This window comes from Mustela lutreola, chromosome 3 (genome assembly GCF_030435805.1).
Source record: "Mustela lutreola isolate mMusLut2 chromosome 3, mMusLut2.pri, whole genome shotgun sequence".
Lineage (NCBI taxonomy): Eukaryota > Metazoa > Chordata > Mammalia > Carnivora > Mustelidae > Mustela > Mustela lutreola.
In genome coordinates this window covers 134,614,125-134,641,215 of record NC_081292.1, presented here as the reverse complement: position 1 = coordinate 134,641,215, position 27,091 = coordinate 134,614,125, and the positions used below count along the sequence as shown (strand labels likewise).

The 27,091-nt window shown below is 40.0% G+C and overlaps 2 protein-coding genes across 5 annotated transcripts in view; one reads left to right on the top strand and one right to left on the bottom strand.

Annotated features, from left to right (window-relative positions):
• ITGA4 (integrin subunit alpha 4) overlaps window positions 1-27,063 on the top strand; it is an 80,691-nt gene extending 53,628 nt beyond the window's left edge. Inside the window, exons 18-28 of the mRNA XM_059166862.1 lie at window positions 10,938-11,088; window positions 12,728-12,823; window positions 13,496-13,575; window positions 13,905-13,994; window positions 15,888-15,978; window positions 18,537-18,644; window positions 19,638-19,763; window positions 20,417-20,536; window positions 22,713-22,811; window positions 23,179-23,298; window positions 23,713-27,063. Coding sequence (XP_059022845.1) covers window positions 10,938-11,088; window positions 12,728-12,823; window positions 13,496-13,575; window positions 13,905-13,994; window positions 15,888-15,978; window positions 18,537-18,644; window positions 19,638-19,763; window positions 20,417-20,536; window positions 22,713-22,811; window positions 23,179-23,298; window positions 23,713-23,811 — 1,180 coding nt within the window. The 3' untranslated portion in view covers window positions 23,812-27,063. The remainder of the gene's footprint in view (window positions 1-10,937; window positions 11,089-12,727; window positions 12,824-13,495; window positions 13,576-13,904; window positions 13,995-15,887; window positions 15,979-18,536; window positions 18,645-19,637; window positions 19,764-20,416; window positions 20,537-22,712; window positions 22,812-23,178; window positions 23,299-23,712) is intronic.
• Window positions 4,513-27,091, bottom strand: part of CERKL (ceramide kinase like) — a 138,769-nt gene continuing 116,190 nt past the window's right edge. For 3 of the 4 annotated variants that reach the window (XM_059166864.1, XM_059166865.1, XM_059166868.1), the window contains one exon: window positions 26,051-26,344. In XM_059166864.1, the coding sequence (XP_059022847.1) occupies window positions 26,263-26,344 (82 nt within the window). In that variant the 3' untranslated portion in view covers window positions 26,051-26,262. Of the gene's footprint in view, window positions 6,051-26,050; window positions 26,345-27,091 lie in introns of those variants that run through there. The other variant, XM_059166866.1, reaches the window with a different exon arrangement.

Here is a 27,091-nt window from a genome sequence, read left to right as displayed (position 1 = left end):
CTTTCCTGAAAGAGTAATCTATTTGTAATAAGGAATAAGTAATCTATTTGTCACCCACAGAACATAAATACTCAGAGGTGACCAGTTTTTGAACAGTGAGAATATGTGAGCACCAAGATTTTATAAAGCATATTTTAATCTTTCACGGACCGCTCAGAAGATATTTCAGGATTTAGTTGTGCCTTGAGCTATCATGATTGTTACTATGTTTTAGACAGGTGTAAGTGCCTATTAATAGAGTTTTGGTGGCAAAATGAGCTAGTGTTCACTAACATATAATCCTTAGGGTTTTTATCATCCAAAAACTGGTAACATAAGTCAGAATGATGTACAAAAGAAATCCCTAAATGTATATGAGAACATTTGAAAGGGAATAAACCACTTTGCTTGTCTAAATTCATAGAAGAGGGAATAGTAAAAAGATAATCCAGGTATCATGCAAAGAATAGTACGTACCTAGCATACAGTCAAAATTAGTTGAATGTTGGCTGCTGTTACTATTTTATCATGGGAAATAAACCAACTGCAATTTTATCAAATGTATCATGTCTAACTACCCTGTTTTGAAATTGGTCTGCATGCTAGAGGGAAGATGTGAAAATGAGGACCAGAGAGAGAATCCATCGTGAGGTTGAGGGCTGATTGCGTACAGAAAGTAAGAGGGGACAGAGACATCAGTGACAGGACAGGAAAATGGGAAATTATTTGCGGGGAGGTGGAGATAAAAGGAAACAAGCTTAAATTGGGACATGTTAAATTTGGTGGGATTTCTACCTGCAGCTTTCCACTTGAAAATCTAGTTCAGGATTGTTTGGAAGTCGCCTACACATTAGCGATCTGTGAGCATGAAGGGGGGCCTGGGGTAGGGAATGTGTGGAAATGTGAATTTCCCAGAGGAAAGAATGAGGGATCAAGTTGGGGAGGGGACAGTTTTATTTAACAGTCTTCACAAGAATAGGGAGTCCCCGGGGGAAACTGTAAAGGTATCCCCAGAGAACTAAGACAAGCAAATCCATAGTGAAAGAGCCAGTGGAAAATACAGAAAAAGGGACTTCATATTGTAAAATTTTAGAGAGAGCTCAGATTGCACAATGCCTGGGGCAAGGTCATGGGAACTAGCATTAAAAATGTGACTGGTGGGTGAGAAAAGGATGTTCCTGGCAACTTTTAAGATGGAAATTTCACTGCAGGAGTAGCCAAGGGAGAGTCTGAGTTCAAAGGGAAAAAGCATATACTGGGAACGAGTAGGTTCAACTGAAAAATTTCTAGGTGGTGATGAAATTCGTTATTTATCGAATCATGGGACGACACAAACACATGTGAGGGTCAAAGGCAGAGTAAAAACTAAATTGAAGAGGGAAATGGACTTCAAGCCTGGAGCACTTTTCGGACTCTGTCAGGACTCTCTCTCTCCCCTCTGAAGCACCGGCAGCTGCTCCCTTCACCTTTTGCACATCTTTTGCTTTAAGTTCCACGTTGCCATCAAACTCAGGTTCCCCTCCAACTTCTCTAGCTCTTTCTCACTTGTCACTTGAGGATCTTTGATGTTGGCTCTCTTGGCTTCCTAACCTGTCCACCCACCCCTTTCTCACACCCCCCTGTTTTCCCCGAGTAATCGTGCCCACAGCTGTGACCTCGCCTGGCCTGTCTACACTGCTGATGCTCAGATCAATATCGGAGTTTCACACCCACATATGCAACTGTCCTGTCCTCTTGGGTGCCCAGTCACTATCCACCGGTGACACAACCATTAGTTTCCAAAGCCAACAACCTGGAGCTCAACCTGCATTTTTCTCTTTCTTATTCCTGAGGTACAGTAAATTACTAAGTTCTGTAATACTATCACCTACAGGTATATTTTATATATCATGCTTCTCTCCCCACCCCGCCCCCTCTCTCACCCCCCCCCCCCTCTCTCTCTACCACTCTTGCTCCAAACCAGATACTCAATATCCTTCCTGGGTCCCCAACCTTTCCCACTCTTTGGGCTTCTGACCTCTGATTTTATAATATTCTAAATCCTCATCTGTGGTATTTCCAGAATGTGAGCTTACTTTCTTTCTTTCTTTTTCTTTTTTTTTTTTTTGTTAAAGATTTTTATTTATATGACAGACAGAGATCACAAGTAGGCAGAGAGGCAGGCAGAGAGGGGGAAGGAAGCAGGCTCCCTGCCGAGCAGAGAGCTGATGTGGGGCTTGATCCCAGGACCCTGGGATCATGACCTGAGCAGAAGGCAGAGGCTTAACCCTCTGAGCCACCCAGGCACTCCAAGTGTGAACTTTCTAACATATATTCTGATAACAGGGCTCCAAGGGCTCATTAAATCTTAAAATCTCAACCACGCCACGGGACTTTTTTTCATGAATGGCAGAATACTTGTTTGACCACGCATTCTCAAGCCTCTGTATCTTTTTTCTTCCTCCTACTTATCTATCTGATTAACTCTCATTTATCTTATAAATCTCAGCTGTTTTTCTTTGTCTCCAAGTACAGGAACACAAGTCCTGTGACACTGGTCCTTTTGCATTTACGCTCACCACTCTTACTGTCTGTCTCCACACTGTCCTGTGAGCTGCATCAATATAGGTTTCTGTCTTTTCATCTGAGTGTTCCCAGTGCCTAATAGAGAGCCTGGAGTGCTATAGGTGATTAATGGTTGTTTGCTGAGAATAGAACAAGGTCCTTAAAAAATAGCATAAAATGGGATCAGACTCTGGTGGAGGAGTTAGCTTTAGAGGGAAGTTAAGATTGTCTTTATCTTGAGCGAAGAAAAAGGTGCTTGACAAAAATTAAGAAATCTCAAAGTGGCAGGAAGGGAAATACAGAGAAATCAGGGATGGCCGGGATAAAAAGTAAGTTAATATATGGAAAGTGAGGGCTTTGAGGTTGGACTTGGGAACTTGAAGAGAATGGGAAAAGATTCAAAATAGCTGTTAAGATAAATGGGATAGGAATGAGTAAAAAGGTTGACAAACAGTGTTGAGTACCCTGCTGGGGTGGGATCACATATGGCAGAGAATAAATTAATTCTTTTCACTTAGGCAATGCCAATATAGCCTTGAGCATCCACAGTTGAGGGCCAAGAAGCCCTAACCTATTTGATTTATAATTGGACTTTATACTTAAATTATCCAGATTGGCTGCTCAGAGAGTCCAAAAACAATGACTACTAACTACTTTGTATCCCAGCATGTAATGTGGGGCCTTTGTTGAGTTATTAGACGAATAATTTACAGCCTCCCCATTCATGTATTTATTTTCTTCCTCAGATGCTTAGTTTTCTTGGTGTTTTTGCTGTCATGGGCCTCTGATAAGAAGAGCTGCGTGGGTGAAAGCTTATCTAAGCTATAAATAAGTAGTGTTTTCATTTTCTTAAACCAGATACTCCCACTGTCCACTTTGTCATCTTTCTCTGCAACCACATTGGCCTATGAAGAAATGGGACAGTGACGTTTATATAACAATTTTACTAATAACACTTAAGTTCTTTCCTGAAGAATGAAAATACGTCTTAATAAGATATGAAATAATTTATTTGTCTTCAGTACATATTTTCTCACAATAAGAAAATCTGTTATCTACTTTTTTTTTTAAACTTTGAAGTGATCATATTTCTTGACGTTTGTCAAATCCATTACGATTTTAAATGGCAGCCAGTGGTGGGAAAGGCAGCATCTCTGAAGGTGTGGGCTTTGAGTCACCTTCATGAGAATCACCTGGAATGCTTAATAGAAATGCAATTTTCTAGGCCCCAGAACATCTGAATCAGAATCTATGGGGCACCAGGCCAGAAATAAGTATCAAAAGGGGTATGAGTGGTTTTTATCAAACTAAAATCTGGGAAGCAAAGCGGTGGTGGTGAAGAGTTTCAGATCTAGTCAAGCTAATCTGGTTAAAGTTTATCTACCATTTACTAGCTGAATGGCCTTTTTAAAGAAGCCTTTTCCCCTCTGTAAACCTCTTTCCTCCTTGATCAGAAGATAAAATCATTCCTACTCTATAAGGTTGCTTCAAAGGTAAAAATGCAATACTGCAAACCAAGTGCATAGCACAAAGCTTGAAATACATGAAGGTTCGTGGAAGTTATTCCTGGTAACACTGTTACTGGGATATGGGTAGACCATGATTTAAAAAAAAAAAAAAAATTTGGCCATAACGTGAAATACTGCCACTGAATCTTTGGCATTTTCTGCATGTGGACCGGTGGTTTCTCTGGAGTTGAAGGTTTCTTTCTGTCCCAAGAAAGCCGCTGATGGACTGGGTTGGCAGTTGGCCATTGCATGAGGTTTGAAGTGGCATGGATGCCAGTAAGAGGTCTAAGTCCCCCATCTTCTGCATCAACTAGGAAAGTTACAGGCCATCTCCGTTAGGTAAATGATACTGACTTGCAGAGTTTACACGTGAAATCTCTTTTCATCAGTCCTTAGGCCCCCAGTGAAGGGTTGCAACAAAGTGCTGTGTCTTGGGATAAATTGTCACCTATCAGACCAAACTGTGCCTCTCCCCCACAGAGGTCCTCTCTCCCTGCTCAGGAATAGTAAGCATGCTTGCGGCCCATTCTCCCCACCATAACCCCTCTGGCACAGAGGGCATTGAGGTGCCTCCGAGCGCAGACCCGCTGTGGGTCAGTGCATTTCCACAGCAAAGAGCAGGAGTTTCTGCGAACAGAGTGCCCACAGCAAGCCAGGCAGCGCAGGCGCACCCTGTCTCACGTGCTCATTAACTTGAGGCTTCTAACCAGAGGTCTAAATTCTCGGGACCGTCAGCCCCGATCGTATGAGTTTGCCTGACAAAACGAAGATGAGCAAATATGATTTTTATCCAGATTACAAATACAGTAGCAGGTATTAGCCCTCAGGTCGACAGTTTAAAATCAAGTCTTTCATATTCATGACTGATCTAGAGGACACTGCTTCCCTTCTCTACCGCAGTCATGCATCCTGGGTAAGCCATGAAGGCTTTTCCTGAGCAAGTGCGTTCATTGGGTTAGGACCGCTTGTAACTGCAGTTGACAATACTTGGTGAATTGTAGCTTAAATAATAAAGGCGCTTAATTGTTTTTGCATAATAAGCAGGAGGTGGCTGTAGGCTTAATAGGCAGCTACCAAAATCTGGGCATGCATGGTTATCCTCCCCGTTTTCTTGGCCTTTCCCTTACTGTCCCCCCAAGACTGTAGCAGCATCAAGGCTGCCAACCAAAGAAAAGGGGTAAAAGCAAAATTCTGTGTCCCCTCGAGGCTGCCTTCGAGGAAGGGAATCCCCTTAGCAGACCTCTTACTCTGATTTACAGGACCTTGTCGCAAGCTCATCCACGAATTATTGTAGAGCAATCGTAATTCATTCCCTGAAGCTGAACGAGGGGCCTCTCTTCTGCAACAGCAAGGGAGTACTGCCTTCTGCCTCCTGCTCTACTCCTTGGGACCTCCAGGAGTCCGCCTTTATTCAAAGGCAGACTCCTTAAATGTTAGTTAACTGACATATCTTAGTTAATGAGAATTTTCCAGTATTTTCTTTTTCTCTGAAGTCAGTAGCAAAAAGGCACCATTTCACATGTAGGCTTGTAGGCCACTTGCTGCAGGCTTGTTTTTTGTCAAATAAATGACTCCTGGACCTCAACACAGGTAACATCTCCATTTGCATTATATTTCATTCTAGCATTTTGATTAAAAACATGTTAGCCATGAAGCCCTAATTCATCTTATCAAAGCATTCATTATCCTAAGACATGGGGAGAATTTCTTGCAAAATAAAACGATATTGTTCACTTAGGGAAAACATAGAGCCTGCTGCCGAAATCCATCATTTTTCTATTCTTCCTTTTTCACTTATTAAGTTATGATTCTCTATGTACACAGTACCTTGATTTGTTTAAATTATGTGGATTCTGGGCTGCTTTGTAAATTTCAAGCGTGCATTATGCATGTTTTAATGAAGAATGAACCACGATTCCCGGGGAAAGCTCCGTTCAGCCTTGTCACACTTCCAGATGTGCACCTGGACCTTTCTTCTGTCTCCCATAAAAAGCTGGTGGGTATCTTTCTGAGGGCACCCTGTTAATGAATCCAGATACAGTAAGATGTATATCGTCATTGTGGTAATATGGTAAAATAGCTTAAAAATGGAAAATGAACCGGGAGTCTGGCTGCTGAAATGTGAACACAGTGTTTCTCCTTAATTTGCTGTTGTCTTGGAACCTAGCTGTTTATGCAGTGCTCTCACCTTCTGTTGCTTGTCTAAGTGCCAACTTCTTTCCCAAAGGTGCTCAGTGACTAATGCTTTGGTTACAAGCCAGAATATTTTATAAATGTCTATTTCTAGGCAGCTCTTCCACAAGTCTTAATTAAACTTTAATGTCAAGCTGAAGTTTACTTTTAGAACCTCTTAGGTTCCCTCAGTTGTAACATGATTGCAGAGCAGTGGGGGGAATGTAGGACGCCCGGGTCCTCACACATTTATCTTCTCTCTGCCCTCTGTGCCGCCAAGCAGATGCGTACTTGTGGAACACAAAGGTTTAGGACAGGAGCCTGAGGAAATCACAGGCATTCCCTGAAACGGTGGGAGGAAGAGTGTGAGGTCGCTGAGTCTGCTTCCTCCACCCGGAAAGGGTAGCTTTGGTGTAGGATTACTGTTGTGTTAGTTATTACACATCCTTCCAGAAAAGACCTAACGTTTCACACCCAGGGATCAGAAGCTAGAGATGCTGTGCACCCACTTGGTCTTTGTTCCTTCCTCCTCGATGTCCCCAGTGCCAACCCAGGGATTCTGAGGACCGGGTGGGGCTGGGGGGGCGTGGTTTCTCTGATGCTGCATCTGATGCCATCCCAAATAACAAAGCCTCTATCCATGTCAGAATGATCAGATTTAAAATACAGTGATGTCCCTTTTTGTGCTTATTTTGCAACTAATGATACTTAGGTAGTTCTATGCCAGAGCCAGCAAACTCTTTCCATGAAGGGACAGAGTAAATATTCTAGGCACAGAGGTCTGTCTCCGCCTCTCACCTCTGCCATCACAGTGCTGAAGTCGCCCCAGATGAACAAGCATGGCTGTGTTCCAATAAACCCCAAGGACAAAACCAGGAAGGGGCCCAAATTTGGCCTTTAGACAGCAGATTTTGAGACCCTTGTCTATGTACATTTGCTTTTTACATGACCATTCTGTAGTATGTTTTTTTTTTTGGTATACTAGAGTGCCTTAGAGTTTATTTTGTTATTTATATATAAATTGTTGGTATAATTTAAGCTGGGTGCCAAAATTTGCCAGATTTAGACATGCTTAGGAGTTAATCCTGGGTTCACAAACTGTAGAGGTCTCCTTCTAAGACAGATAGACTAACCCAACAGAAATACATCTATATGTTCCCCGAAAGACTGTAATAGCTCCGAATTAGAATTGTCAAAATTCCCAATGATTATTGGATAAAGAAAATGTGCTATATTTATAAATGGATACATATATGCCAATGAGGATAAACCACTCACAACTCCATGCATCTGTAGAGTTTAATGTTCTAAACAAAATTTTAAGTACAGAAAGCCTGATAGGTAAAAATTAAATACTCTGTGATTCCACTTATAAGAAATAGAAAAACTGGGCAAAGCCAGTCTATAGTAAAATAAAAAAGGAAGATGATGGGTAGAGGAAGGGAGGGGGCGTAAAGGCATTTCTCTCTCGTGCTAGTGATACATTTTCTTGATTTGGGTGTTGCTTTCATTAGTGTATTCAGTTTGTAAAAATTCCCCGAACTGAATTTTAGGATATGTGTGTTTTTCTATATGTGCTATCTTGATAAGTGTAAAATGGAAAGAAAAATCAGGGTAAGAGGGGAAGAATTTTTAGGTATAACTGAACTGTGCAGCTTCTTTGATCTCTACCATTAGAAGGAGAAGAATGGGGAGAAGCAGCTCTAATTTGTTTGCATATTCGGAAGTTCATGAAAATAATTACTTCTCAGAAACTAGATTCTTTCCAGGGGCTCCTGGGTGGCTCAGTCAGTTAAGCATCCAACTTCAGCTCAGGTCATGATCTCAGGGTCCTGGGATTGAGACCCTAGTGGAGCCCCACATTGGGCTCTGTGCTCCATGGGGAGTCTGCTTCTCTCTCGTGCTCTCCCTCTCTCCCTCTGCTTCTCCCCTGGCTCATGCACATGCTGTCTGTCTCAAATCTTGGGGGGAAAAAAAAAATCTATTTCCAGTATTGATATTGCCATTAATTTATTGGTTAGTTCAATAGCTGTATTGCTACTAAAATGTTATGTTGTGTGATAGGGAATAGATCATATGAATGTAGTAGTGGTAGATGTTTATTTAACGAAACATTTGGAATTTGTATACTGTCATGGGACAGACAAACATGGATATCATTTGGTAGAATTTATAATGAGTTGATGAACTTTCTTTTACAATCTTTTATCCAATAATTTCTTCAGGTTTTCTGATGTTTTTCTTTAGTGTTATCCCACCGTCTTTAATGTTTGATACAGTGACGTGCCACATATATTTTTTGAGCACTGTGTTTGTAGGCTCTGAAAAAACAGTGATAATCATGATCTAGCATCTACTTTCCAGTACTCACTCTAGTGATAATAAAAGCAGACTCTGTGAAAATACTGCCTTAAAGGTGTGCCCAGTGTACTGGGAGAGGGAGAAGCTACTTTTGTTAGGGGGAATGCAGTGCTGAGCTATGGGGGGGGGGGGGCGGAATGCAGTGCTGAGCTATAGGGGTTAGCAAAGAGTATCAACGAGAAGAACTTCCCATAACTATTTTTTTTTTAAAGATTTTATTTATTTATTTGACAGAGAGAGATCACAAGTAGGTAGAAAGGCAGGCAGAGAGAGAGAGGAGGAGGAAACAGGCTCCCTGCCGAGCAGAGAGCCCGATGCGGGACTCGATCCCAGGACCCTGAGATCATGACCTGAGCCGAAGGCAGCGGCTTAACCCACTGAGCCACCCAGGCGCCCGACTTCCCGTAACTATTAACACTTCGTTGAGTTTTGAACAAGAACAAATCAGCCAGAGACACAAAGAAGGGAAAATGTGAAGGAGAGGTAGCTTGAATTAAGACACAGACACAGATGTTTGGATACCTATTTGCAGGTGAGTATGTCTAAAGCAAAGGAATGAGTTGTGCAGTGCAAAGTGAGGCCTCCTGTGCTGTGCTCGTAAGTTAGCCTTCGTCTTGAAGGCACTGGAGCACGTTAAGCAGGCACATGACATTGTCAAGTTTGCTTTCTGGAAAGTGATCCTCTCTGGCAGTGTGAAAATTGGACTGGAGAAGGAGGGCTTGAGAAATCAATTAAGGGTATAATTCATGTTAAGTCATGTTCAGTCATGAAGTTTTCCTACTTTTATATTAAAAAAGAAATTAAATAGTCCTAAAATTAAATAAACCTAAATAACCAGAATGGTAGAAAAGCAAAAAGCAACATGCCCCGCTACCTTCAGGCAAAAGTGGTTCCCTGCCTTGAGTTCCCAGGGCTCCTCATTCACAACTCTTTCCCGTGGATTGGTAATATTTGTTTATATTTGTCTATTTGTCTATACATCTGTCTTTGACAAGCTCTCCAAAGGTCGGGATCTCTTAAACTGCTGTTGTATCCAGGAATGATGAACCTAATAATTATGTAGGGTGTTTCAGTTATAGTCAGTCATTCATGTGTCTTCAAATAATGGCTACAAGCATAAATTTGGAAACCTGTTCTTGAACCCTGTTCTCAGACACACTTTGTTTTAAATCAGTTCACAAATAACCCTTGAATACGGATTCTGTGTTTAGCATTTCTGTAGTTTATTCGGACACTGATCTTCTATACATTGTTGATCAGAATGGTACAGTGTAAGGTTGAGGAAAGCTTCTCAAGACCCAGGAGAGAGGTTACCTTTCTTATTGCCGGGATTAGCCTCACCTGACACTTTCCTCTGGGTCACATCCTTCACTGGCTGAACCAATTTTTCTAAATTTTAAATTCTTCTATAGAACCATTGTGTAAAAGTTTTCTTTGGGCTCTTCTAATTCTCTCATTGGTAAAGAGAATGGGCTGTGCAGGCATCTTCCTGGAGACTTTAGAAGATTTTGGCTGTGGTGCTTTGAAGAAGGGCCTTAAACCTCAGGTTCTTTATATATAAACGTGTTATTCTGAGGATTTCATGGGATGTGCATGAGCCAAATTTTCAGCATAGTAATTACTACTTCTGCGGATGGCAGCTGAGACTTCAAGATGCTGAAGCACCTCTTCCCACCTTGGAGGCCTGGGGCCAGAGCCAGAACTGGAAATCCTTACTCGTAGGTCTGGATTTGCAGCAGTCTGCTCTTTCTTTCCAGGTCACAGGATGGCAAAGCATGGCTGCAGTTCTATTTTAAATGTGGTCTAGTTATCGGTAGAGGGGACCAGCCTGCCTTGAGAAATGAATTCTGTTGCAGCAGACTGTAGTGCTGTCCACTTGCTGGAGAGCCGTCCCTCCCGGGGCTGTGCTCATTCCCCCCAAACCCAAACCGCCTCTGTTTGGGTGGTGGTTCCCTCGGCAGTCTCCTTTTCCCCCGGTCTCGCCATTCCCCCCTTCGGTTTAAGCAGCAGCTCGGTCAAGGTCTTTTCCAAAGTAAAGAAAAGAAACAAAGCTTTGCTTTTAGAAAAATACTGTGCAATACTGAGGGAAAATATGTTAAAGCTCTAGAAGTGAAACAGAAAGGAGTGTAGCTTAATTAGGGCTAATTAAAAAATAACAAACTTCCTGGGTAATAGCTGATTGAATTTATCTGAAACATGAAGAATTGAGTTCTCACATGAACTGGTGTCTACTTATATGGGCTCACCTCCCCCATGTTTTTTTTTCTCCCAAATTAGTATTTTATGATCAGTATAAATGAGGGGATGGGATATTTATTTCCCAAACATTACTTACTTGTTACTAAGCAGTATTAAATATTACTTAATTTTTAGACCACATGAAAATAAGACCTATCTTGCTGTTGGAAGTATGAAGACAGTAATGTTGAATGTGTCCTTGTTTAATGCTGGAGATGATGCGTATGAAACAGCTCTGCACATCACACTCCCCGCCGGCCTTTACTTCATTAAGATTTTAGATCTGGTAAGTATCAAATACCGTAGCATGATACTATATTTCATTTTTTAAAAATATAAATGGTGTAGGGGCACCCAGGTGGCTTATCGGTTAAGCTTCTGCCTTTGGCTCACGTCATGATTTCAGGGTCCTGGTTCCAAGCTGAATGTCCAAGCCCCATGTCCAGGCTCCCTGCTCAGTGGGGAGGCTGCTTCTCCTGCTTCTCCTCCTCTCTGTGCCCCCACCCCAACATGTATGTTCTCTCTCTCTCAAGGAAATAAATTTTTAAAAAAATGTAAACGGTATGATCCATTTCATGGAAGTAAGGCCTAAATATTAGGGTATATACAGACATACCACTCAAAATTCCATTGATTTTCAGACTTCTTCTTGCTCCTGATCAAAATGATAAGTTCCTTGGTATCTGAGATCGAAAAAGTCCACTTCTCTCTTCTAAATGTTACCACATGAGAGATCCTCTTGTCCCAGCAAGCTGCTTGGGTGCCGCTGCTTCTCTCATTGATGGCACGCTTCTCTGGCACTACGGTGCCGCGCTTTGTGGCTAAGCTCCCTGAACAAGCAATACTGGTCCTCCAAGCAGGCGCCCAGAATTACTGCTCTGCATTTTACGTTCACATCCCTAGTCTTGTTCCCCAAGAACTTCCAACAAATACCATATAGCCAGTGATCCTCCAAAATTCTGAAGTCTTGGTATCAACCAGATCACAGGCAATTTCTCTTTTCCTCCAAGAGTTTGAAGCACTTAGAGACCTTTTCTTACCACCGTGCCTCAGTCGTAAACAGTTAAATCTATCAGCAAAGCATTAATAAGGTTGATTTCAGAGAGAAAAGCCTCAGTCACTTTCCCCTTTCGTGCCTATCTTATCCCTTAACAAATTTACACCTCTTTTACCCAGTGCTCTTCAAACCAAGGGCACTTAGGTCTTTGACCTCTCTGGAATATGTTACTCCTTTCTCTAGAGCACTAGGAGCCTATTTGCAATAGTATGAGGGGAAAATTTAAAAAATATATATACTTCTGTGTATATTATATATATATATACATATTTAGTACATCTATATATACACATTTATATATACACATTTATAGTGCATATACATCTATAGTACATAGTATGTATTTATATGTATACTTCTCTAGTATAGTATAGTATATAGAAACATCAAGATATATATTTCCCTGAATATTTGAATTATATATATATATATTTATATATATAGAATATCCTATTGTGGTGACAGTTACTGTAATTACACACCTTTACCTCATTCTCACATCCCAGACAAAAGAGGATCAATGAAACAGGGACTTTATGAATTACTCGCTTCATGGTTTTTCAAGAACCTGGACCTTGAGTTAAATAAGAAAAACAAACATGGATGAAAGCTACAAGGCCAGGAATTATTCTGTGTATTCTTTGGAGAATTTAAAGGAATATTAAAATATACATCTGTGTGTGTGTGTGTGTGTGTACACACTTATAAATTTTATTTATATTTCTATGTATCCCAAAAGTTAACAGAAAATCGACTTCCAGGAAGGCAAATTCTTCAGGAATGATTTGCTTTTCAAAGACTGTTCCTAAACATATGTTACTTCTCCTTCCCTTCTTACCTAAAGCATTTGTTTCATTTTTCCTTCTAGGAAGAAAAACAAATAAGCTGTGAAGTAACAGACAGCTCTGGCTTAGTCAAACTTGACTGCAGTGTTGGTTACATATATGTTGATCACCTATCAAGGGTAAGCATTTAGCATGTATAGTTTTTGCTTACTAACATGAACATAAAATATTTTTTTTTCTGTTTATGCTGCATACAAATATATAATTATTTATTTGCTTAAGGTGAGCAGCTAAGTGATGAAATAAAACTCAAACCCACTGGGCTTAGATCTTTGAGATTGTGTTTATATTCTTGGCAATGTTCACTGTAAAAAAAAAAAAAAAAAGTGGGGGCACATGTTTGTGTCAAAATGGGCATGTGAATGTGTCGATCAGCATTCTCCTCCCCCATCTCACCCTCCCCGACACTCCCCCTACCACTCTCCACCCCAGGTGGTCCTATCTGCCAGGCATGTTACCTCTGCTATACAAAAAGGTGTTACTGGCAAGAGTCCTCACTCAAGTTGTTAAAGCATCTCTAATTTTGTCAGTCTGGACCTGCCTGTCTTTCCATTTAGAAGGAGGCTTTGTCTCTGAATGTCACTTGTGGAAACGCTGGTGCTTGAAAATCGCCCCAACCCCAACAGCTTTCCCCCTTAGCTCACTGCCTGGGGGAGGGATAGCCTGTGCTTCTAGAACATAGTCTCCAATCTGCATTCCACAGAACATCAACATTAAGAAAATTTCAGATGATAAAAAAATAGTTTTTAGATTTTGTTTAAAATGGGCGTTTCCCTCTCTGCGTTTCACAGATAGATGTCAGCTTTCTGCTGGATGTGAGCTCACTCAGCAGAGCGGAAGAGGATCTCAGCATCACAGTGCACGCCACCTGGTATATTTCGCTGTGAAAAAACAACAGGGCTACAGAAGTGGACTCCTGACTTTAGGGTGGGGGCACATAGGGGAACCACGGAGCTGTGATCCATTGTCTGCAGGAGAAAACTTCTCTTGTGTGATCTAAGAAACGAAAAAATCTCTCACTATCTTTGGAGCAAATTTCTGTCAACCCTGTCCTAAACATTGCTTACCACCACGTCTTTTTTCCCCCACTCCCCAAGCCTCCAAATACATTTGGTATACATGATAGGTGATTAGTCCTCTCTGAAAATGATTTTTATGTTTGGGGGACTCTAACAGGGTGTCTTTTATCTGTTTCTGTAGTGCAAATGAGGGGGAAAGGGAGGACCTGAAGCGGAACAGAGTGACTTTAGCAATACCTCTCAAGTACGAAGTCATGCTAACTGTTCATGGGTAAGTAAATATGGACTCCTCTTGTAAAGTTGAGAGCCGATTTTAAATTCTGGTGCTTCTTATATTATTGGTCAAAAAATATATTGAAAAATTTTTTAAGGAAAGCTCCTGTGCTGTTGCTATCCCTTAAAAAAAACCTGGTGTCGCATCCTCTTGCTTCGTTCTTCACTAGTCTCTTGCACTCTGTAATCATTACTGAGGCCTCTTTAAGCTAGTACCCGGTTGGGGATTTCTTCCTGGAAAAGCCCCAGAAGCCTCTAGCAGGTCATGTCCAGCCTGTCAGTTGCACACTATAAAGGCCACGGGTGGGGCAGGGGTGGGGTGGGGTGGGGGAATGGCAGTGTGATAATTAGCCTGATAATGCTCAGTGGCTGTGGTGAGAGAGAAGTTCTAGGAAGTGTAAGCCTGTCCCAGTCACCAGTCTCCAGAACCCACCTCTCCCTGTGTGGCAAATCGATGGAGATAGGAGAGCACCAAGCTGCAAGGTGTCCCCTGACCACTCACTGACCCATGAATTAGGGAGTTTCTCACCCATGGTCCCAGAGCCAGCATTCACTGGTTCCCCACAATGTTAGTGATTGGGTGGCCCTCCTCAGATTCAAGAAGGAAACATGTAGAAAAGATTTAAGGAGTATTAAGAAAACCCTTACTGATTTTACTGGAAATAATTTAGACTATTAGCCTTTGCTTAAAACAATATTCTTTTAAAAGGATTTTATATATTTGAGAGAAAAAGAAAGCGAGACAGGGAGAAGCCTGGGGCTCGATCCCAGGACCCCAGGATCATGACCTGAGCTGAAGGCAGATGCTTAACTGGCTGAGCCACCTAGGCGCCCCTAAAGCCCTATTTTTAATGGACCAGAAATAGGAGATACCGAACAAATAGACCGATGAGCTTTTCTTGTTGCTCCAAATATAAACCATCCCCAATCATTTTTAACTACTCACAGAGATGGCATATAATTATATAAAAATAAAATGGTGTCTGCATCTGAAAGAACTGAGTATCACGTTTCCAAGGTGAAACAAGCAGGAGAGAGAAAGCCACTCAGGAGGGAAGACCCTGCTGCATCAGTGGGCACCAGAGAAAAGCTGACGCCACGTTTCCTAATTTTGAAACCTCGTTATATTTCCTTTTTGTGATTTTCTCATGATGAGTGTCCTCCACCTCATATTTTGGGCAAGGAATGTTCTGCGAGCATAAAACTGCCTAAATCTACAGTATTTCAATATTTCTGTGTGGCCTGTTGCTCATTTTCATTACTTCACATTAGCTGCCAAATAAAAGCAACTAGTGGAGTTGGGATTCCCCAGACAATTATTTCTTAGAAACCACTACTGACCTCTATGCTAATCACAGGCAAGAGTGACAACCTTGTATTCCTAAGCAAAAAGTTTACCATACTTACTGGTGTTTGAATTGTTCCCCAGCTTTGGGGTTCATTACAAATAGCCAACAGGAAGTGGATCACAGAAGGACATAATACAAAAATAGGTAAAATCGATGGACTTATAGGAAGATATTGGAGCTATCGGGATAAAGTTAAGAATTTATCTCCTATTTTAAAAAATTGTATGAAACATTTGAGGGCTGACAAAGAAGGAATGGCCAGTGGACTAAACCAGGCAGTGCTGGGAAGACAGGATATTCATGGGAAGAGACATTAACACCCAAGTCAGAGCACACGGCTTTCTGAGTTTATTACATTTCACTAAAATTCATAGCTTCCCAAGAAACCAAAAATATTCCTTGGTGTTTAGAGGCCTCTATAGTCTGGAATATAGTATTAAATAGCATTTTTAAGAGAGATACAATAATCCAGCCTATAGGGAAGGAGTGTGTATAATAGCTCAACAAGTAAGACCAATGAAATTTGAACTTGTTTCTTTCAGATTTGTCAACCCAACTTCATTTGTGTATGGACCAAAGGAAGAAAATGAGCCTGAAATGTGCATGGCAGAGAAAATGAACTTCACTTTCCATGTAAGAAGAGTTGTTTTGATATTTGTAGCAAAGTGAAAGCCTGGTACTGCTCCATTGCTCCCAAGGACATCATAGGCTGAGATGCCAGAGGCTTAGGGCCTGCCCCCCGCCACCGCCCAGCTTTGCCCCCCATGGCTGAGGAGCCCCCCTACGGCTTAGGGGCCCAGTGGTTCCTCCCTCCCCTCTCCTCCTGGGTTAATGCTCCTTGTTTTCCCTTTGCCTTGCCCCTTCACCGAAGCCCTTGATTCCTTACAAATACCACAGGAAGGAGCAAGCACAGGACAGAGGGAACTGCTGAAACAGGCAAAATTACCAGAGGAACTGAATCTGCTAGAGGTGCAGAGATCAGGACAGGCCAAGTGAATGCATCTTTGGGTGCAAATCAGTGAAACCTCTTCTGGGTTCAAGCTTTTATATAAGCACTAACATTACCAGTAAAGGTAGCTCTTACCTCCTCCGCCCATTTAAGGTCGTGGTCAGCTGTTGAGGTCATAAGCATATGACCTGTTACAAGTGATGTCATTTATTAAATTGCTTTTTAAAAATGGGTATCATCATCCAAACATTAATATAAAGGTAATTTTTAAAAAATTTTTACTGCCAAACTGACACTTTTGGGGCATCCTGCGTATGGTAATTGTAGATAATGAATAAAACCACCATATGTTTTGAACCAAAAACAATGCTCCAGTCTTAGAACTATGTAACAATCCACAGAGTGTGAGTGCATCTGACTTTAGGCACATGATGATATTTTTTTGTAAGGCAGTGCTTCTGAAAATGTAGGTTTGCGGGGCACCGTGGGTGGTGGTGGTGGTGGTGGGCGGGTGGTGCTATCAGGTAAGCGTCTGACTCTTCTGATCTCGTGGCTGTGAGATCAAGTCCCGTGTCAGGCTCCGTGCTCTGTGTGGAGTCTGCTGAAGATTTTCTCTGCCCCTGCCCCTCCAGCTTGGGCTCCTTCTCTAAAATAAATATATATTTTTTAAAAGGTGAATTAATATGTGGGTCAGAATCACTTGAGGTACTTACACAAAATGCAAATGCCGGGGCCCTGCTCCAGACCCTTACAATGACCTTGGAATCCTGCCGAGTGTGTATACGCAAGTTTTTGTGGTATTAGTGGACATCAGTGTTGAAAAAATACAGCCCTCTGCTTTGAAGTCCCAAGGAGTGCTACTGTCAGAGCCCCGTGGGAGATCAGCTCAGTTTCTGTTATAGTTTATCAGAGCACAGAGTCTAGAAGGTCTAGTCATTAGCTTACAATTCATACAATTTTCAGTAATTTAACCGGAAAGTGTTTTGCACTGAGTTACACTGAACGTACTTTCAGTCTGCAGGCTCAGTGTGTCTGTGCAAACGTGAGGAGGTTCTTAGGAGTCTTGGTGTTATTAGGTGAACCAGGATGAAGGGTATTGAGATTGGACTGATTGATCACTGGCTGGGATGAGGAAGACCCTGTCTAAAGGTCAGGGCAGTACTGGCTTTTCATTGCTGAAACCTCCTTCAGCAACTGCCCTGTTACCCCACAGTCCAGGGACTGTGTCTCCATCAGCCAGAGACACATTCTTCCAGGTCATGTGCTTCCTAAAGATTACTGCAAATGTCGGAGTCACACTATTTCATTCGGGTATTGTGGCACATCTCTTTTCTGACTTTCTTGGTTTCATAGTTAAGCTCTCAGGAGGCAATTATTTTGAGCCAATTTCCTTCCTCAGAGAGCTGAAATCCCGAAATTTATCAGTAATGAAATATCATCTACCTATGCCTTATTATTATTAAAAGGCTGTTGTATTTTCTCTGCCCCTTTCTGACTTTCTGCGTGCCCTGGCATTATCGTTACCCTGAACTATGTAACCTATTCTCATTCACTTACTGCGACGAGGAGCATCCTCTCAGCAGAGAGATGCTGTGACACAGAAGAGTTAGAATACCTGAGCTCCTTGTCACTCTGGAGCCATCTGAGGCACATCGTTCACACGCGTCTGAGCCTCTTCTAGAGCTGGAGAATCACATGTCAGCTCACCTCATGGGACAGTTGTGAGGATCACCTGGTTGTGGGTGTTTAGATACATATCGTGCCATACAAATGTATGTTATTGTCTTTTCCTTTGGACTGTTTCTGCAGTAACTAACAGTCTGGACATTTGGCCTAAGCATGTCAAAAGGAGAGGGCTGGAAATAAGGAACAATTCGCACACTTTTTAAAGTTCTGATTATGGATATTCGATCTCCCTTCGCCATGCTGATGCTGACTACAAACCCCCACAGTTGTAAATGTTGCCTGAAACATCCAGGTTCACCCAAAAGCTCGCTGATACCTGTATTTACATTTATGAAAAATAGGGGGCGCCTGGGTGGCTCAGTGGGTTAAGCCGCTGCCTTCGGCTCAGGTCATGATCTCGGGGTCCTGGGATCGAGTCCCGCATCGGGCTCTCTGCTCGGCAGGGAGCCTGCTTCCTCCTCTCTCTGCCTGCCTCTCTGCCTACTTGTGATCTCTCTCTGTCAAATAAATACATTTATGAAAAATAGGTTGTAAAAAAAATTTTCCTCCTTCCCAGGTTATCAACATGGGTCACAGCATGGCTCCAAATGTTAGTGTGGAAATAATGGTACCGAATTCTTTTACCCCCCAAACCGATAAGCTGTTCAACATTTTGGATGTCCAGGTAAAAATATGTTCCTTCCTTTATTTGAAGTTATGTTGCTAAATGGGTGTATCTCTTATTTGAGTCACGCTTTCAGCTGTGAATGCACCAATTTCTGAGTATACTTCGAATATTATCCATTGGAACTAAAGGGTTACAGAGACCTCTGCTCTTCCGTCTTCAGTGCATTTTCTTTGTGAAATGGGCCTCTGGAAGTAGTTGGTGAAATGCTCTCTAAATCTTGAGTCTGCCGTTGAAAACGAGTATTCAGCCATTTTTTAACAGGAATCGATATTTTTATGTTGATGACTGTATCAGAATTGTTTCTTAAATTCCCATGTTCAAGACAAGCAGTCAACAAATAAATCCTTCATTGGGTTTGAGATCTAATTTTAAAGTATCTTTCCTGGTTGCTGGGGGGAGGGGGTTTGGGAGAAGGGGGTGGGATTATGGACATTGGGGAGGGTATGTGCTTTGGTGAGTGCTGTGAAGTGTGTAAATCTGGTAATTCACAGACCTGTACCCCTGGGGATAAAAATATATGTTTATAAAAAATAAAAAAAAATAATAAAATAAAATAAGGATAATGGCCATGAAATTAAAAAAAAATAAAAAATAAAAAATAAAGTATCTTTCCTGAGTTCCAGAATTAGATGACAAGACATGCTGTTATTATGTGTCACCGTTTTATTTTGTGTCTAAAGCCAAAGAAATGTTAATTCCATGCTAAAGTTCAAATGTCCATTTTTCTCATTGCCTTATTTTCTGTCAAGTTAGGGCCCTGTGCTCACTTGAGCACCTATATCCAACCTAGTTAAAATGTTGCTGGGTTTCTGAGTTTTTGCCATGGAGACTTAATCTTTCCCAAGAAAGTCTGTTCCAAAGTATATTCACAAATTCAGAAATACTTGATATATTTTAGAAAAGGTAAGCAACTGGAACTTTTAAGAGCATGTAGTTTCTGCAGTTCTCTCCAGTATGAAATAAGATTTTCCTCACTTTCTATCTGTATAGACTACTGCTGGAGAATGCCACTTTAAAAATTATCAAAGAAAGTGTGCATTAGAGCAGGAGAAAGGTTCAATGGAGTTCCTGAAAGACATTTTCAAATTCTTGTCCAAGACTGATAAGAAGCTACTGGTAAGTTTCCATTTTTCTGGTTGCAGAGTTTGCTTTCAACATACAGAACCAAAGCACTTAAAACCAAGAACCAGTGGGTTTGAGCAGTCAGTTCAGTGCAGGAAAGAAACAACCCAAGGTAATACTCTTGCACAAGATGCACACATGATCAGAGAGACCCAGAGTTTATATTTACACACACACACACACACACACACACACAGATAGATAGATATGATTTAATTATTAATCTAACCAATGCCTATTTTGTGCCAGCCAAGCCTTGTTCCAGACCCTTTAGGAGGCCAAGATAGAGTATTCAGCTGAGCAGACTTTGTAACATGGGATTAATTTTCATTCCTTTCATTTAGTGAATTTAGGAAAAAGCCAAAAACCCTAAAGAAGTGGTCTTCCATTCAAATGATCCAAGTTTTACAAGGAACATAGAACATGTACCTTAACACAGTTCTGATTAGGAGTCTTTGTTTTAATTCTCAGAACACATGCTTCAGCTCAAATACTTTTTGTTATAATTTATAAAACAAATATTCACATTTTGTTTAAAGCAAAATAATTTTTAAATGCCACTCATGGGAGATGTTTAATTCCATGTAAAATATTTTAGCTACCTATAAAAAATGTTTTAATGTAGCTCTTTTGTATTTTTTTTCAAGTTCTGCATAAAAGATGATCCATATTGTTTAAATTTTTTCTGCCACTTTGGGAAAATGGAAAGTGGAAAAGAAGCCAGTGTTCACATTCAGCTGGAAGGCCGGCCATACCTTTCAGAAATGGTAAGTAAGATAAAATGACAACTTTGAGTTTGTAGATTCTGACAATCATCTTATTTATGTAGGATGGTATGTGAAGAGGCATTCTAGTAATTAAGGTATGAATAGTAAAATTTGGAGTGGAACTCTACAAATGTTTCCATGTATAGTTTCAGCTGCATACACTAAGTGATATGGCTTAAGTAATTAAAGAGAACTAAGACTATAAAATAGACTATGGAATAATTAAGAGGCTTATTTTAGAAAGCATGTCCAACTAATTATAAATTTTGATTAAATCACAGAAATTGGCCACCTATTTTATATAATCTTAAGATTTTTTTTCTAAACTACATTAAATTATGCCTAAATATTTAAGAAGTTAAACTTAAGGCTTTCATAAAATGAAAACATCAAAATTTATCAACAATAAAACACAAACATATGATAACATGAACAGAAACTCTGAAAGGCTGAATAAATAATACATCTTGAACTTCTTCCTAGAAATGAGTGCGCAGATTTTGGGGTACCCGGACGGCTCCGTCAGTTAGTTGTCAGGCTCTTTGCGTAGGCTCAGGTCATGATCTCAGGGTCTTGAGATCAAGCCCTGTGTTGAGCTCTGTCCTCGGGGGGAGTCTACTTGAGCATTCTCTCTCTCCCTCTGCCCCTCCCCTGCTCATATTCTCTCTATAAAATGAATCTTATGAAAAAAATTAGAGATAAAACCAATTTTATCTGGAGTTCTGTTCCTCACTTTACCTGATAAATATGGATAAAGTATTTTTGTAGAGGTGTTGTAAAGCATTTAGTGCATGGTATATAGTAAGCCAAAGAAAACAGTAGTTCTATTTTGTTTAAAGATGAATGTTTAAAATTGCTACACAGTGGTCAAGGAGGGGAGGGAGAAAAAGATCCACCAGATACTGAAGTAAGAGATTTCTGCTCTAGTTACAGTTGTGCTAAAAACTAAAACCTGAGACCAGCAACGAGTTACTAAGACTTTTGCAGTTTGCAGCCTCATACCCTTGAGGTCCGGATTTCTCCACATTGGGCACTATTGGCATTTTGGACCAGATAATTCCTTGGTGCCAGGTCCAGTCCTGTGTATTGTAGGATGTTTAACAGCATTACTAGTCTCTATGAACTAGATGCTGACACACCACCTCCCAAGTCCTGACAGTCAAAAATGTCTCCAGAAACTCCTGTCCTCAAGGTGATAAAAGAATCAATCCCTGTTGGAAACCACTGCTTTAACAAAGTGTGTAATTTACTTTCAGCCCTAGAATTCTACAACATTTATATAGTAGTTTTCACTTTTAAAGGTCATAGATCTCTTTAGGAATACTGTTCTACTGCAATGAATGCATATATGAGAAACTCAATTTTACAGGCAATTTTAAGAGGTTATGAGAAACTCAATTTTACATGCAGTTTTAAGATGTTCTCAGAGAATGTGGAGCCCACCCCCGGATTCTTGGCTATGTAGTATATATCTTGGAGTTCATCTACTGATTTTATATTTGAATGTTATAACTACTTGTACCAGATTTTTCTGTTATGGTATTAGATAACTATATGTATTTTATCAGAGCAGCAAGATGACAGCACTGTTCAGGGAAAAAAAATAAAAGCCTAGGTAAAATAAATCTGAAGAAACATTTATTAGGTGAAGAAAGTCTTATTTGGTAAAAGACTCAATTTCTAGGAAACAAAATAGTGCTAACTACCAAATCTTTAAATTATTAAGTATTACAAATATCTGCATCAAGTTGTCTGCAAACTAGTCATGTTTAAAAATTTTGAGAGAGAGAGAGAGAAAGCAGGCAAGAGGGAGAGTGCAGGAGGGGCAGAGGGAGAAGCAGACTCCCCACTGAGCAGGAAGCCTGATGTGGGGCTCGATCCCAGGACCCTGGGGCCATGACCTGAGCCAAAGGCAGGCACTTAACCACCTGAACCACCCAAGTGGCCAAACTCGTTAAGTTTAATAAAAGGATTTCAACAAAATGATGCCCGGAAAAATAATACAATGGCCATGCCTTTGGAAGCGCAGGAAGTGTTGCATTGCAATTTAATACAAATGGTGAAATGAACTGGGGAATATCCATTGTAGAAACCTCAGAGAGTAGGTAAGGATCATGAGAAATTATTAATCTGTCTTCACGAATCAGGCTACAGTGATCTTTCTTTTATTAAACAGGATGAGACTTCGGCCCTCAAGTTTGAAATAAGAGCAACAGCTTTTCCAGAGCCTAATCCAAAAGTTATTGAACTAAACAAAGATGAGACTGTTGCACATGTAAGATTACCATTTTACCTGAAACCCAAGGATTATAAGGAAAAACTATTGATGGAGCTTTCAATCAGGAAACTAGATTGCCTAGATCATGGAGGGCTTGAAATACTGATATTTTCCACAGCTGGTGGGAGGGAACAATGCAGATGGCTTTTTCAGGAGGTGAACTTGGTAGAATTATCTGGATGAAGAAACATGGCACAAGCCAATTCTACTAAATGGTGCCAATGTTCCCTAGGGTTGTTAGAATCAGCAAGAGGAGGAGATGGGAATTGTCCAAAATACTATGGGAATCATGGGTTGGGGAGGGGTGGGAGGTGATTCAGAGGGAATTAAAAGCAAGTTTTTAAACTGGTGGCTCTTTATGTAGGTTCTGCTTGAAGGACTACATCATCAAAGACCCAAACGTCATTTCACAATAGCAATTATTTCAAGTAGCTTGTTCCTTGGACTTATTTTGCTTTTATTGATTTCATGTGTTATGTGGAAGGTAAGCCTTTAATAATTATCCATGTTAAACTATTCAGTAATGCTGTTTTTAATTTGTAACGAAGCCCCCTTTGTGACTCCCAAATTATGAAATATTATAGCACTTTTAATGTTAACGTTTTAAATTCCCAAGTGACTATGCAGTACTGATCTCCTGTTTCTCCTAACTTCAGTACCAGTATTCCAACCACGACCCTAGTTTGGAAAGATGTTAAGAAAGCTCTTAGAAAACATTGCATATTATTCTTAATGTCCATTTTGGAGAGTATGTGTCACCGAGCAGTCCAGTAAAAGTGCTCTTTAACACAATATTTCCCATCTGAATTTTACTACTTGGGATGGTGACTATTCAGATGTCCAATGAGTGTAATATATTCGCAACTATAGACTAGTGATTATGCAATACTGTTTACAGGCTGGCTTCTTTAAAAGACAGTACAAATCTGTCCTCCAAGAAGAAAACAGAAGAGACAGCTGGAGCTACGTTAACAGCAAGAGCAACAATGATGATTAAAGACTTCTTTCAAATTGAGAGAATAGACTCAGGTTAACCAAAGAAATTCAAGACAGTGTTTACAAGAAACCCAGAATTCTGCTTAGATTTCTCCTATGTACTTCATTTACTCATGACCTTGTGACATACTAGGTCTCGATGCAAGTGAAAAATCCCAAGCAATGATTACTCTTCCAGAGGAAAATAATCTCTCAGTTCTAAATGGATAGAAAAAAACACTAAAGCATTCAGTTTATTCAAGGTAAGTAATCCCTCGAAGATACCTTGAAATGGAAGTGCATCTGAATTAAATCATGTTGAGGAAGTAAACAACTCATTTGGAGAGGTCTTGGACTTGAAATATCATTCCTTTAAAAGAAATAATTTTCCAGGTGTGCTTGCTTTGGTAAAATAAACTCCACTGAATAGGCAATGATTCATTTCTAATAGATATTTGGGACTCACTGGAAAAATCCAGCTAAATATATTTAAAGAATGAAGAGCTGTTCCTCAATTTTCTTATGAATAAAAGAAGACCACTAATGTTTTAAAGCAGATTTTTTCTTTGAAGATCTTTATTTCTAATACCTTTATGATGGGCTTTGATGAACAACCATTTAGTCAGCAGTCTATGTAAGAGCACTTGGGGCCTGAGGAGCAAATTCCAGACTGAATTTATACACTGGTTTGAGTTTAATGACTTCTGGATAATTACTGTTTATACAGTTATGGATTCTCTCTGTATATATACATAAGTTCTTAAAAGAATATAACACATTTTTATCAAGGGTACCCAGGAGTAATGTCTAAAATCCATTTTTAGTGAAATTTTTTTACTTACAAAAAAAATTTTTTTTACTTACTGTTTTAGTGGTAAGTAAAATAGTTTTTATGAAAAAGCAAAAGTACTTAAGAACAAAAGTACTTAAGAATTCTAACTTATACTCTGAAACAGATTGTGAATGTTGCACTTTAGCTTATATTTCAAATATAAATACACTGATAATATGTCAAATATGAAAACTGTACCTCATTAATGACTCTTAAAAAGCCAAACTCTATGAAGACCATGCTTGGAGGCCAGTATTTCATATAAATTAGATACTATGTAAAATAGTGACTGTCAAATCAAGCAAATGCCCCTACTTGTGTAGATATTACTTTCTCCTCAGATGTATGTATTACATGTGTTTTTATCAGGTGTGTAAGAGCATTCTCGTCTGCATGGAATTAGAGAAACAAAATCTGGAAATTTAACTTTTAGCTTGTATTCAGTGAATATAAATGTGACATAAAAATTTCCATGATCTGTTTTAGTGGTAAGTGAAATAGTTTTTATGAAAAAGCTTCTGGATTTTAAATAATCTTTAGTATCTTTTCACTTGCAAATACAGTCCTTTTTCATATTTATTCAGGCATGTGACCTGGATGCTGATAGCTGTGAGTTGTCCTATATCTGTCTTTATTATTGGAAGCAATTAAATAGTAAAAGACTTCTGTCTATCTGAAGCCTCTGCCAACAGCGGTCTTTCTCAGGCTGCTGAAATTCCTGCAGGTTCTCTGTTCATGAGCCCACATTAGTAATTGGTGGCCAGAGAACAAGGAGGGCAGAGTTTCTGAAGGCACTCGATGGGTGAAACCCAATCTGCGAGCATGAACCCTCCTGAACATGGTATATCCCAGCAGTCATTAATTAAGCTTCAAAAGGTATTATATAAGCAAATGATCTGCTTTTTTCATTACATAAAAAGCAAAGTAATCCTTTCAGGAGATTTTCTGGAATCATTGGTGAAGGATGATCTCTGAGGCAATTTAAATTGGGCTCTTTTCTATCCAGAGATGATAGCATGTGGGGTATTGAGTGTGCTAAACCAGTGTGCTAGGATTGCTGGATAACACGACTTTCAGAAGCAAAGAGAAAACAGCTCCTCACTAGTTAGCTACTTCTCATACTTCAAAATTTGTTATGGATTTGAAAAGACTTAAAGAAAATCAACAACTTTCAGCTTTCAGGGAATAGTCACAAAATCAGTTCCCTAACAACTTAAAATAGTTTATCTCTTTGGCAAATAACGTAGGTATTGGAGCCATTTTGAAATCTGGATTAGGATCTCACCAGGGCATCCTTAGGTAATCTCTGGCATCCATCTGTAGGAACCAGGCTGTAGGAAATTTTATACCCATAGAGGATGGACTCAAATCCTGAAAGGTGAAAGCATCCAAATTATTTCACTTGGGAATTACTGACAGATCATCATGATGTTTTGAGTATATGAATGTTTATTTTCAGTTCCAATAAATACTTTCTGAAACCCAGAATTTAATTCTTTATATTTCATGGCTTAAGCTCTAGAAGCCAATTTTTAGCAACAAAAATAGCAATTTTCATTTCTTTAAAAAAATAATTTTTCCCCTATATCTTTAATGCATGACCAATTCCTTCCTATTAAAATTCTAGTTTGTACATTTCTTTTATAAACAATTACATGTTACTTTGGAATCATTCATTTCTTCCATGCTTCCTCCATAAAGACTGATAAGTCTTGGGTGTAATCTGTAAGAAATAGATGTGTAATTATTTCATCAACCTCTTGTTATTTTTCACACACATATACCTATTGAGTCTGGTACATAATACCAAATACCAATCTAACGACAGGAAGGCAAACCTCCATTCATGGCAGAGCTCAATCTTGTAAATGTAGAGGGGTTGCTGATAGATGGACACTGGTAATTACTGTAACATCCAGACATTGTGCCTACAGGGTGCTGCTCCTGCCCCGGTCTTCCACCCCTTGAGTCCTAATGCTTTCCAGCAATGAGTCTGCATGGTCCTAAACTTGTTTCATGCCAGTTGTCCTATTACAGAGTATATAAAACTGTTGCTGTGTTGAGAAGGTTGAATGCTGGGGAAAGGGCTGAAAGCAGCACGCCACTGAATACAAAGTGATCAAGACTGGAGCTTTCAATGTGTACCCATCCACTCCGCAGAGAGCTTTCACAAGGTTAAGCTCTCGATCCACTTTTAAGATTATAAAACATATATTGCTAAAATTACAAAACAAACTGTAGACATTATCTGTACAGTTTAGTGAGAATGGTCATTTGAAATGCCAATATACTCAGAAAATTTGGTGATGAGTCTATATGAAAATGCTTGGGCTGTATGTAACAACTGGTGAATAAATGTAAAGTTATACTTTATTTATTAAAATTGTACATCTATCTTTTTATGCTTCCCTGACTTACTCATTAAAAGAAAAAGTCATAACACGGCTGCTTCCATTATACTTAATTTTGT